Source organism: Colletes gigas, unplaced genomic scaffold (assembly GCF_013123115.1).
Source record: "Colletes gigas isolate AHSC1104 unplaced genomic scaffold, ASM1312311v1 Colletes_gigas_Sc00013, whole genome shotgun sequence".
In the NCBI taxonomy this organism is placed as follows: domain Eukaryota; kingdom Metazoa; phylum Arthropoda; class Insecta; order Hymenoptera; family Colletidae; genus Colletes; species Colletes gigas.
This window is the reverse complement of record NW_025106642.1, coordinates 6,241,504-6,255,283: the sequence shown is the minus strand read 5'-3', so window position 1 is coordinate 6,255,283 and position 13,780 is coordinate 6,241,504. Positions and strand designations below refer to the sequence as shown.

The window sequence follows — 13,780 nt, the reverse complement described above, 5'->3', positions numbered from 1 at the left end:
GCCAGAAATCGATCCCCAACAGATTATATCAACCACAACCAATGCTATCGAGATGACACAGGGAATTCACGCTGCGGGTTCGTATCACTAGATCATTATTTCCTCGGTCGAGAAATGATTCGACTTCCTCTAGCATGCTTATTATCGAAATATCATAAGTACAAAGAAACTTTCAAATTTTACTGAAACAGCCTATACAGCGTATTTGAACTAAATCAAAATATAATTATAATTTCCACCTCAAACAATTTCTAAGTAATAGTCAATTAACGCGTTAGAGACGAGAGTTCATTTATTTTAAGCATCGCAAGCTTTCAACTTCTGATCGAAAGTGCACGTAGATTAATTTAAACCAGTTCTATAGATCATTGATGTTTACATTCATCGTTTGTCTACCCTTCCTATAATTTACTAACAGAGTTTTCTTACAGCTGATTTACATCATTTAATAAAGGTGGGTACTAATGAATCGTTGATAAGTAAATTTCCATTTCAAACTTCACGGTTGCTGAACAATGTTTTCTTTCGTTAACGCGAGGACGCGATCCCAGTGCAAGTGAATGGAAGGACAGGGTTCTTACAACTTGTACCGTGTACGCAGCTTAAATTTCTATTTACTTTTGCACCAAAAACTTTCTCCATGGGGCTCGAACTACTACAAGTTTACCAACTGCGACGCAAGAGTAAATGGTTTTTCCTGTATCTGATGCGGCGATTAAGGACCCTCCATTATTTGCGAAACTTTTCTATCCTTATATCTTTACTTCGCTCTTTTGATGGTTTCTTCAACGAGACGAAATGTAACGACTACAGAACGGCATAAAGGTATCGCTTTTTCACGTTAGCCTCGATACATTCAAGTAGCTTACAAACGAGCATCGTGACTATAGTGTAAGTTCGAAAGAAGCAGGAGGAAACAGACAGAATAACAAAACCAGGTACGCATCGTTAAAGTTACCGAGGACACAATTTTTTAGATGAGAAACAATCACAATAATAATTTGTATTTTCATTCTCCTGCAATTTGATGAATTACTAGCTTGGATCCAGCCTGAAGTTGATGTTATTGCACAGGATATGATTACTAGAGCCATTAAAGCCTATCAACGATGGCATCGATATTGGACGAACATGTGTGGCGTAAAAGCTATATAAATATTCTGAATTGATCTTTGATTTTTGATTGGACAATACAACAGACCATCATATCCTGCAGAATAACATCAAATTTAATTTCTTCTTAACTAAAAAATATCTTTCAGCATAACAAAATTGTATCCTCGAGTGACTTCAATTATTAGAACCACATTTCGTACAACCCCCTCCTCTTCTCCCCCAAAAAAGTTGCGTCCAGAACATTTCGTAGTGCAGAATCGAAATTCTCGTAAAAATGTTGTATCGAGATTACCGTATCCCGGGAAACAGAATCGCCCAGTCACGGATCTCGATCGCCGCGAATCAGTCGACGTCCTTCGATCGTCGCGAGCAGCATATTTCACGATCGGAAAAAACGCCAGAGTCGATTCGCATCCGGTTCGATACGAATCACGGCCACCGGTGTTGACAACGCTTGATAAATTCACGGGGCTTGCAGACGGGGAGAGAAAAAAATTTGTGTTCCGCGCGGCATTTTTTTTTTTTGTCTCGGAACGAAATTTACCGCGTAATGGATTTCAATCCCCTTTGCGCGCGTCCAGGGCTTTGAGCTCGGCCCTTTTTTCCGCGGCGAGTTCCGAGAAAAGGGACCCGACCGGCGCTGTCCGGGCCACGGTCGTGGAATTTTAAGAGAAAAATCCCGTCGGTCGCGCGTACGAGAAATTAATTACGCGGGAGACTTCGTTTGACGCGTATTGATCGTATTGAACGTGTGTTCCTTCGGAGAATCAAATTTGCGGCGGGTGTATAACAGCCGAGCCGCTTGGATAATTAGTTTGATCGGGCCGAACGTTACGCCCACTGCTTACCTGGAGATTGGGCGGGCAATGATCGAGGAGTTCCAACATGTGCCTGATGTTCTGTGCGTCCTGAATCACGAAGTTCAGTTCCATGTCAAATTCGCCGCCCACCAGCTGCAAACAGAACGAATTACGTGTTATTAAACCTGTTATTAAAGACTCTGTGCCTGAATTCCGAATTTCAGTAGAGTAACTCGAGCATTGATCAGACAGCGCTCCGTCTTCCTCCGCAATTTTACCAAGTAGAAATATCGTGTAATGGCCAGACACTGTAGTACGTATACCCAACATTCAAACTCGGTTTTCTCGAAGACGAAGCCTCTAATGGAAAAATTTTACTCCACATTTTCCATTTGTTTTTAACGTAGAATACGATCAGCTATGTCGCTGTCAATCGATTTGGCCAACTACGTATTCTCGTAAGTCGAAAACGTTCGGTACATTACCCGAGGAACACGTAGTATTTTCGATCTTGCGACGTTCGCGGCGTGTCGCGCTAAAAAATTTATGTGCTTGCGCATCGTGCACGGGAAACGATGACTTATCGACTCTGCGAGTAACGTCGATAAATCGTTCGTAGGACGCCGGGAGTTTGCGAAACTGCGTACGTTTGCGGCGTCTTCTTACGCTCGGAACGGTTTCTGCACGTGGAAAGCGCTGTCTCCGCGGAGAGGGCGTAATTTCCGGCGAAGTATCTCGCGCTCTTGCCCGCCGCCAGTTTACCCAGTCTTCTTCCAAATGCTGGCCTCGATATCGATCATGAATTGCTTATGTCCCACCTACGGTGCGCGACGGGGTCAGGAGCAACTTTTACGATCGTCTATCGGTCGTAAAAATTCATGGATAGGGCGAGGTCGTTTGCAAAATTGATAAAAAAGAAAACAGGTAAGCGTATTCTCTCCAGAGAGGGCTTATTGAAGTAGAAATGGTCGTCATACTGCGCGAGAGGAACGTGTTCGATACGATTTATGTCTCGTCTGGGGTTTAATAAAAAATTTCTTTTCCGCGGGTTTGCCATTGCAGTTCGAGCATCGAAGTATACTTGTCAAATTTTTATAATGTATGTTAATAAAATACATTCGTAGTTGTGCTCGTTCTTAGCATCAAGCGGTTGTTGCCACGTGTTTTCGCATAGCGTTTCGGGGGTGGCGGAATGGCGCGCATAAGTTGCAGGTTTCGCTGTCACGTAGTCGTCGTTCCGAAACACCCCTCGAGGAAAATAAATTCCGCGGGAAAAAAAGAACGGGGGTCGGCGTTATTGCTCGCAGACAACGATTCCACGTTCGACGCCGCAACCATCCTCGAAATGTGACCTACGTCGCTCCACGAAATTTTGGAGAATCGTATAGCAGGGATTAGGAGGGCGGTGGAACACGGTGTTGAGAAATAGAAGCGTTGACGGGAGAAAATATCGATCCCCATCGTTTGCCAAAATGTCCACGATGTATACATGCGAAACGGACTTTTGCCAGCGTGATTTTTTGCCTTTACACGCGAGTTTCACAGCGGTTTATTAGTTTTAAACGGTTTTGGTCAATATTATCGTGGTACGAATCCAGTGTGATCTTTACTGCAATAAAACTAGGTAATAGCCACTTGTGGTCTGATTATTAGAAGTTGTGAAACAGGTTTGCATCGAGGCATTTTCTCAGAGAAATTTTTCTGATATTTTTTTCGTCGTCGATAGAAAAGGAGATATAATCTAATATATAATCCAATGTCAAAAAGACATCCTGTATAATAGCATCGATCCCGGAAGGAACGTGACGTTACAATCAGCCCGTCTCGACAGGCAGAGCATCAGGAAATAGCTTCCCCGAAAAAGTACGGTCCCGGATACTCTGTTTGCTCTCGACGAGCACTCACCGGTAACACTACTGCTGCAAATTGATTGCGATGGAGCAAACAGACTCGATTGGCAGGATTGTTTTTCCATGCAAACGCCCGTGAACGAAATTTCCATGAACGACGCGTACACGCGGTGCACGGATCCCGTCGACCATGTTAGACCGTCGAAAGAGACGTGAATTAAAACAGAAATGGACGTATTTGGGTTTCCTGGATTCCGAGGATCCGATTCCGCTTCTTACGTTGTAGGATGTTTTTTTTTTATTTATTTTCAAGTGGAATTTCATTACCGGTGCCTGCATAAAATTTTTCCCATCGGGAAAAAGTTTTCTAGACGCGGCTCTGACACGATAATTTATAGCTGCATCGTCTCGACTGCCCGCTGCGTTTACGAGAGTCGTTATATTTCTACCACCAAGTGCGTGCGTGTGTTCGATCGTGCCGCGTTCGCATACGAGCTAGTGGTAGAACGAACGCGCGAGGGAAGGCAGAATGGGATTCGGTGAATTAGGGCTGGCCAGGAGAGCCGACCGCTAATTGGATACCACTTGCTTTTACACCTTCTATGTTTCCGCCAGTCGAAAACAGCCAGTCTAGTACAGTACGTGCCAAATTTGCATATTCGACAACGAAAACACTGGCCGCTGTGCATTCAGAGTTACAGATATGTCGCCATCACGACCGCCACTAAGAAAATAATGAGACCAAGAATATCTTGCATCGCATCCAGTCTTATTTTTTATTTTTCATTAAAATCCACCGTGCTATATTTGACGCGCGTTGTCCCAATTTGTTACAATTACTTGTGTCCAGTAATCCGTGTTAAGAATTTCTTGATCCCACCTTTTTCTGTCGCGTTGTAATCATCTTTGACATTTTTAATATCTGACTTTGCGACATCTGGGACTTCTCTGACTGATTGTGTATTTTCTCTTTGAACGTAGATTACCGTGTTAATAACATCGTTTTACATGACAAATATCCTATCTTCACTTAGCGCAAGATAGGAGCTGTTTACAATACAAATAACACGTGATGAGGTTTACAGATCTCAGGGCCCTCAGATCTTATAGATAAACAGCAGACTAATATCCGATTATGCTGTCTATATTTGAGGAAGGATCCCCAGTACATTGTACAGGCTGTAACTCGGAAACAAGGTCGTATCAGACTTATGCTTAGGATGTTATCTTATTATTTCTGCGCCTTAAACTCACACCTGTAGCACTCGAGACACGTTACGAAATAATTTCCATAATTTCTTCCACTCAAAGGGTGAATCTTATCATTTCTCATTTTAGATTCTCTTGTACGTTTTACTTTTATCTAGCGAATGACATAATTACATTTTTCCGAGTTAAACATTTTCCTTGAGTGCCCTTTTCAATTACGAAGAGCCTCTATATCTAAGAGTGCTCATCCTCCAGTTTGAGAAACATCTTCCCATTAATTTGCTGCTCCCATAAAGCGATCGGTAGTAATCGTTGCTCGAGACTGTTTCAAGTTTAGTTAATATCGGCGTTATTACCAAAACCCGATACCTAATCTCGAACGTTCCCCGGCCATTATCGGAGCACAATTTATTACATACTAAGTAGACGTAGCAAAGGGGTGCAAATAAATGTTGCCGGAAGATCGATCCTTGTTCGCGAAGTTGTCGGCATTTGACGGTGCTACAGATTCGATGGAAACTGGCTCGTACTGTTCACGTAGGAGGTCTTGATCGAGTTACCTCCAGACAGCGTTTCGAAGCTTGTTTGCAGCCTGTGAAAGGTTTTCAATTGCCTCTCAAGAATGCATCGCACAGAGGGAACCCTCTTCTTTACCTCTGCGCCGTATTGTAATAATAACACGCGAAAAAAAACGAAGCGTGCGCATTTGCTCTCGAAATCACGTCGAGTTTATCTACACTGCGTCGAGCACGTCGTTATCCGAGAAACTTATCGAAGAAATACTGGAATTCAATCTTCGCGAAGACACGTTTCTTCGCCGAGAAAAATATTACGTTGTTTCTTTGGCGAAATCTAAAGAGATTAATCGATAGAAACAGTTTGTGGCTTGCGTTCTTAAAGTAGAAAATTTTATATTATTCCTGAGACCTACGCCATGCATCCGTCTACCGTAATTTAAATTCTTAAACATCTCGTACGTCATTTTCCATAAAATGCCGAATGAATGTTTGCTAGTGACAAATGTAAACGATGCACAGCGACACCCGGATATTTCCCACGAGTTCCCAGCGGATGAGACGTACGAACAAGAATATTTGAACGTGTGTTTCGAAACGTCAGTTCTCCAGTGAATCACTGTCAAGAAGCACGACCGGAACAATGGTCTGAATTTGTAGTATTCATGCAGGGTCGTGTTCACCGAACACATATGCACGCTATCACCGTGAGTGCAATACGAAGCATCGCGTTGCACGAAACGATGTGCTTGCGCGCACTTAAATCTATTAAGTTGTTTAGATTCTTTTTGAAGATGCTTGTAAAATTTCGTGTTCATCCATTTTCAATTAACACCGGTAGGAACGAGCGTTGAAGTGCTTAGTCGAAAGAGTCCGAACGAAATTGTTACGAAAGTTTCGCAGAAAAGCTTTCCGCTTCACGATTTATTATTTCTCTATTTTCGAATTATTGTTTGATCGCGCATTGCTCGGTGCATCGGAAAAATCTCCGGGAAACAACGAACTAAAATAACGCAATTCGCGTATATCGTTTCTTAATCCACTCAATCCGGTCGAATCCTCTGTATGCAATTTTTGTCCAAAGCTTGAGTTCACTCGATCTGCAAAAGTGAATTCTCTCCGGGCGTGTGTGCCGACGGTTATTTCGACAAAACATTTGCAAACTGCGATCCCGTTGAAATTTCGTCGGACCTGTCTGTCGTGTAGCTTTCCTTTTTTGATAGTCCGGCAATCCACGCTAAAGGGTTTATTTTTTCCAATCAATCGACGTATCTTTTTTTTTCTTTCAGCGTTAAAACGATCGCGAAACGTTTCGTTTTGCTTGCTCGTTTCGCGGGAAACCGGAGAAAGGAAACGAAACGACGACGAGAAGTGGCAGATTTGCGTTCGGTTAAATATTTCATGAATTATTCAGGTTTTCGCGACGCTGGCTGCAGCGTTGGCATCTATTTACTTGCATTAATTCCTAATCGTTCGTCGAATTGGCAGACAGCCACTAGCCAGTCGGTTGATGGGTGACCAATTTGATGAAACCGGCGGGATGTCAGACCCGGATCAATCTTCATCCTCGAGTGCAATTAGTGCTCGCGGCGAATCGGTGCGCCTCCATTATGGTTTCGCCTCCACTTTATCGTATATGTCTTGGCGGTTTGTATACGAGTGGATATATTTTAGAATCCACGAATTATAAGTGTCCACAGTTGACGCTAGTAACAAATTTGTATACTATCGAGGATTAACAAATTTTGCTCGTGTAATTCCCATTATAATTATTACTTAGCTGCGTCAGTCTAGAGTTATTGTTCTCATGTAATCGTAATACACAGAGTTTGAAGCAATTTAGAGAGAGGGATTACGAGGTTGGGCTCCCTACGTAGAACTCATGATTCCAGAATGCCGATTTACTGCATGTTAGTAAAGTTTATAGCCCTGACCAACGAACTTCCCTTAATTACGCTTGCTCTTCTAGAGATCCTACTCTGAACCCATTCCCACCATACTCAAGAACATTCCCTGTGAAAGTTACGCTACGCGTGAGCTAATTTTCGCTTCGTTCAAATTAAAGATAGTCTTCTGATAGTATTCCTTAATTTTTAAGGATTCCGATAGTTACTCGAACAACCGTAAAATAACCATGAATATGAGAATTTGAATTATTTGAAACTCGTGTACGCGTGTCAGACAATTTTCTTCGAGCACATCGTTCAGTATCTTCCGCGAAGGTATACACGCGCCATGTTGGTGCATGAATTATCCAATAGACAGGGTGCATTATGCACGATGACGTATGCATCGCTGAAGAACGATAGTTCTTCCCTGTGGAAGCGAGAGAACGAAAAAGCGAGACAAGATGCTGGCTCATTGGGCTCCGGGTTGTCCCTTTTCCTCAGAACCGTGTTTCCATCCGTACGACATTCATATTTAAGCCGCGTTCCTCCTAATTAGGCCGCCATCTTGACAAGCTCTAAATTCACAAGCATTGTTCTCGTCGGTCCGAGTCATGCTTTCGAGTCAACGAACGTTGAATGCCCCACCTTTGTCGTCGGACTTTCCGTTTCTCTGCTAATATCGTCCGCGAGAAGACGCATTATACGCTTCGAGCATGATCTTTGGTTCGACTGGCGTCGATTATGTAACATTTCGCTCGGAATATCTCCCGTGAAAGTCGAAGTTTCCGCGTCGACGCAGATTCCTCAAAGGCGTGTTCGCTCGAATGCTCCTCGAACTACAACTTTTTATTATTATTAGATCCATACGAAAGCAACCATCGTTTTTTGGTCGAGTATTTTTATTTATAGATCTTGAATCTTTAAAAAAAAAATTTTAAACACTGGAAGAGAAGTTGGAAACGTGGTCGTATCAACAAAATTGAAATTTAACGTCCATTGCTTTCACGCGCGCTTAATGGCGGACTAAATTTTCGTAAAATGAAAATTTTAAATATAGTCTCGTGTCCGTATCCAGGGAGAGTTAACGATGTTGCCGAACAGCCCCTTCAGCGCGTCCGCGAAGGCTTGTTAATGGTTTTCGTCGTTAAACGCGGCTGCGTAGCGAGATGAAAATTAAAATAGTTGTATGGTTGTATACGTTCGAGGCACTCTCCGTGGAGACGCTTGGAAAAAGTCTAACGCGGATCTTTTTGCGTGTAGGTTTGCTAAAAGCATTCGGTAAAGAAAAAGAAGTTGTCTCTTAATATCCACTTTTTATTTGTTCGTGTTTTGTATTTTCTCCGCTATGAGATTGCTTCTTGTTCCGTTGTGGCTCCTGATTAGATGTCTGGAGGAACGCAGCGGGACAGAAAGTATACAAGAAACATTCTTGCGAGAAAGGATGGCTTTACTTTCGAACAAATTTTTCTCGCGTGACAGAAATTTTGCTAGAACGTTCGTCACTGTCGTTTCGAATGAAACGTCAGCCCCCGTCGTCGGTTCGATTCACCGTTATCAACCCTTGTTCCGAGTTCCCAAAGAAAGAAGATTACAATTAGAATAGTCTTTGAACTCCTCGTTAACCCGTGCCTCGGAGTCGTTTGACGAATTTTAAAATGAATCGCTATCTCGATGTGTTCCGGGGACGTCTGCCACGACGGATCGAGATACCCTGGGAGAGGAAATCTCGAGTAGAATTGGACCGCGATGGTCTGCTGCGCAAGCATTCCACAGCTTTCGAGTCGAGACTAACACGGCCCTGCGTCGAGTCGCGGCTGGCATCCTCGAAGCCGCATCGGAGAGTATGATAGGAAAGCGTCTCGGTATAAGCTCCGATTTGCATTCGGCCCGATGTTCGAACCAGTCTCGATCCGACCGATCGAGCACTCGCAGCACTCTGTGTCCGCGTGTTAGGAAATTCTGAGTCTCGTCTGTGTATTTGCGAAACGTCCGAAGTTATGCTCCCGTGGTATTGAACGGTCCAGCGGCGGATGGTCCGAGAATCGAGCTTGGTTATCGCTGATGAGGGTTGCTGCGCGCCATAATTATCTTTCAAGAGCAAACATATTTCGCTCCGCGCTGGAGATTGTTGCTCGTTCCCGAACCGTGGTTCGTACATCGTAGACGTGCCCGTGTTTGTGTAAATACGGGAAGTCTCCGAGGATACGTATACGTACGGGAAGTGACTAACGAGGTTATCTCCAAAGTTTGAGGACATACGGAATAGAGGCGACCGGTGCGCGGTGGAAATGATTGCTTTGTTGACGGGGGTGTGAAAGATATCTAAATGCATCCTTGTTTGTGCCTTTGCTGCTCTGGAGAAAAAGTATAGTCCTTGCGAATAAATTTCGAGCCCCTCTATTTCCACCTGAAATAGTAAAATAGGATGCACGATCCCCCGGTGTACGTGTTCGCGAAAGATCTCATCCGAGGGTGGGCCAATTTCGTAGAAAGAGAGAGAGAAAGCCCCGCGCGGAGGAGACAATGCCACTCATTACGCGGAGTAATTGATAGCGGGGAAGAAGCCGGTGTAGGTAGACGCCGTAATAAGGGCAGCCTAACGATAAAAGGGCTCGGTAAGTGGCACGTGTCACTGACTTCAGAAGTTCGCCAGACGAATGCTGTCTCCGTCGTCCTTGAAATATTACCTGCCTCCGTGGTTCGGGTACTTCGTTTCACCAGGGTCCGTCTTCCCTCGCGCGTCGCGACGCCACTCGTACTCACTCGAAGGTACCCCTGCTTAATTAATGAAACTTCTGACACAACACCGCGGGCCGCGCGTCATTCTTCCTATCGTTTTCACGAGAGCTCTACGCGCGAACCAAGTACGCGTCAAATCCTCTGTCGAAGCTTCTTCCGGAATTGTGGTGGTTTTTGCATCTTTCTTTTAGCCAGGAAAAACAATGGAAAAACCGAGTCTGTTCCACAGTGCATATTAGTAAATCGAAACATTTCTTTTTAATAGTTAATTATCGAACCTTCTACAACCTGAACTTTTTGAGCACACTAAAGTGCACTGAGAAACAATGTGTTTTAAAATTGAGTATAAGGGAATATTTAAAGTCGTCGTTAAAAAATAACGACGTACACTTTTCTCGCCCGGTGTAATTAGCTGCGACGATCCACCGTTTCCATAAAACGTTTTCAGCGCTGCGATCCGAGTAGAAATTTATCTGCATTAAGTCGGGTGTTAATTACGCGTTTCGAAGTCAGCAAGCGCGATGAGAAATGTTGCGTTTGTTGATAAAAAAAAATTTTTTAAAAAAAGAGAGAAGGGAGGAAGCACTGCAGTTACCCCGTTTCATGGTGGATAACCTGCGAGTATCGCTAAACTCGAAACTGAGCTGTCAGCCTCTAATAGACTGCAATTAGTAGGCTTTGAAACGAACCAACTTCTAACGCTAGACGTTACTAATTACGGATATTACGTTCGCGCAATCATCGCGTAATATTCAGAAAAACCCGCGACGTTGTCGTTTTTCAACGAAGTACGTGCAATTACCAAATGTTCCGCCGAAAATACTCGAGCATTTAGTTTTATAGAGAACATCATAGTCGTTCAATAAGAGAACATTAAAATATGAATATTATATATAATATACCCCCAAAATCCTACGCAGTTTTGAGAATAAATCTCAGTAGTTGGACAAATTTTTCGACGAAAAAAAAATTTTCAAATCGTCCTAAAAAAATTATTTTTAGTCGCAGAGGTCAATTACAATCATTTTTGGTGAATACACATACTCCCGAAATCCTACGCAGTTTCGAGAAAAAAATTCAGTAGTAGGACAAATTTTTCGGCGAAAATGAAAAGTTTCAAATCATTCTGAAAAAATTATTTTTGGTTGCAGAGGTCAATTACAATAATTTTTGGTGAATATACATACCCCCAAAATCCTACGCAGTTTCGAGAAAAAAATTCTTTACCGCAAATATAATGTGTGACCGGAAGTCACATCCCTGTAGGATTAGGGTTGAAACTATGTCACGTGTATGTAGACACGGGAAACGTAAGTCGAGCACAGTCGACAGTAAGGTAAGCCACCTGTTGGTAGCTTACTTCGCACGATTTCTAACATGTATACAAATTTCTTCGAAAGTATTGTGTAATTTTGTACCGAATCGTATCGTAAGAGTGCAAAATATCGTATGTTTTGGTTTTAAATATTCTGACATTTTGAAAAGATATCGTTTCATTGGGTGGATTTAAGAAACCTGTTTTTTTCCATTCGACTGGAACTCTTTAACTAAAACCGATACACGAACCATTTACGAACCTCGCGCCTCCATCTGTTGCCACGCTAATTGCGAATGGCTGTCAGAGCGAAATGTCCACGTAGAATGAAATATGAGCCACGGCCACGATGTGGAAAAGTACGCGTAAATTGTTTCTCTTCGTTTATTCATCGACTCAATTATCCGCAAGCGCTTCGACAAATAAGCTGAAAAACACTCGTGTACCAATTACCGCGATTAATGGGGGAACAAGGTTTAAACGTTGATTGCGGCACGATTGGATTAATAACCTATACGACCATTTGTTACATTAAACTAACATTACAACCAAGCATGATATCAGACTATTGATAACCGACTATTACCAACGAATTACAAACATATTTGCGGTACGTCGTAGACTTACGCGGTTAATTCGTTCAAAATTATTTGGTCCTCGTATAAATACAAGTATACAGTCGAAATGTTTCTAGATCCGTGGCTACTGTTACCCAATCTTTTAAAAATAGATATCTCCTCATACTAGTTTGATAGTTTTAATTAAAATTCTGTACACACGGAGACGCTAACGAAATATTCCCGTCGAATGTAAGCAAATAAATACAGGATTTTTTTTATGACGAAAACAGTGGCGAACGACCGGTGCGCCAGCAATCGATTCGTCGTTGTTTTCACACGCGACTCGTTCCCACGTATCGATGACGATAACGATCTTTCGTGCATTTGTTATTCCAAAGAGAGATCAGAGTCTGCAAACACAGGCTTCCACCGTGAAATTCGAGCTTGAATTAATATCACGGACAGCGAATGGCATTAATGCATCCACTTGCACACGGGAGTACCTATATCGATTGCCCCCGGCTATTATTTCCAGAAACGACAACCATAGTGTCCTTTCATATCGAAGAGCATCGAAAATATCGTCTGTGCAACCTGCTGTCGCCATTTCGATTTCAAATTTCCGCGTTCGGTAACCATTTTCGTTACATTCGTCGAGAGCGAGATAGACAAATTTTTATCGCGGCCCCTAATCTGTTCGTAGTCGCGCAAGGGAGGTGTCGAATAAAAATAGAAGAGTAACAATGGAGGTAGTTTTCCAGCGGCGATGTAACTCGCGTTAATTGGCGAGGTAATGGCGACCGCGCGGACACTCGACTCCTTTGTGTCGTTTCTGTACTTTTTCCACTATAGGTTGCGTCTCGTTATCGGGTCGGATATAATGACACATCGATGGCGAATCGTGCTCCAATCGGGACGAGTGGTTCGCCTCGTACCGAGCGTGGCTCTCGAGTGGTTCATCTCGACGCAATGAAATCTAGTGGTTCAATCTGGAGGCAGCGGCCAGCCGCAGGGCTGTTTGTGTTCGCCCGTGTTAGCTCTGACCGGTACACGAGGATCATTCATCCCCGGAGTGGAGTTCCCGTGCAACGCAGAATGCTTTCCGGCCGAATAGAAATTCAGCCAGACCCGCCTTGTTAACTATCATGTCCACGCAAGATGGTCAATGTACACTCGACGGTTTCACCACTGATGGAACCGCGTCGAGTGTACTTCCATAACTTCTTGGACGGTAAGCACTTTCTTCCTGAAGAACGATCCCGTGTGAAATCTAACCGAGATATCTCTTGGAAATATCGAACAGAGATTTCATATTTTCTGCAGAATTATTTAACCAGTCTATTCTATTCTGTACTGATTTAGGTATAATAACCATTTCGCATTTAACGTCGTCCTTAGTTTGCTGTTGTAACCTTAAACCGTGTTATGTGTACCCACGCTTCGGCTATGAACACATGAGAACTCTGAAGAGCTCCCGGATAACCGATTCGATGCTTTTGTCGCAATTAATATTAAATGAACATCAGTTTCTACTTGAATAAATCTTAACTATGTTGTTACAGGCAACGTTAACGCACTTAAATGTTAGTACAGTAATGCTCTCCGAAATTTCCACGGCCCAGCCTCGTCATTCCTCTGCTACTCAATCGATATCGCTACGATGATCCACGAAAAGCTAAAAAATTGTATTTATCGGGGTGTTCTAAGAAAAAGTCGTGTCGTCTCTCGCAATAGATGGCCAACGACTACGAACTTTCACCTCTATTCAAAGGTGTTCCATCAAGGAC

The 13,780-nt window shown here is 43.1% G+C and overlaps 1 protein-coding gene across 1 annotated transcript in view; it reads right to left on the bottom strand.

Moving 5' to 3' along the window:
- The window catches only part of LOC122399379 (neurobeachin), a 197,740-nt gene that overhangs the window by 124,785 nt on the left and 59,175 nt on the right, over positions 1-13,780 (bottom strand). Inside the window, exon 2 of the mRNA XM_043400028.1 lies at positions 1,965-2,069. Within this exon, the coding sequence (XP_043255963.1) occupies positions 1,965-2,069 (105 nt within the window). The remainder of the gene's footprint in view (positions 1-1,964; positions 2,070-13,780) is intronic.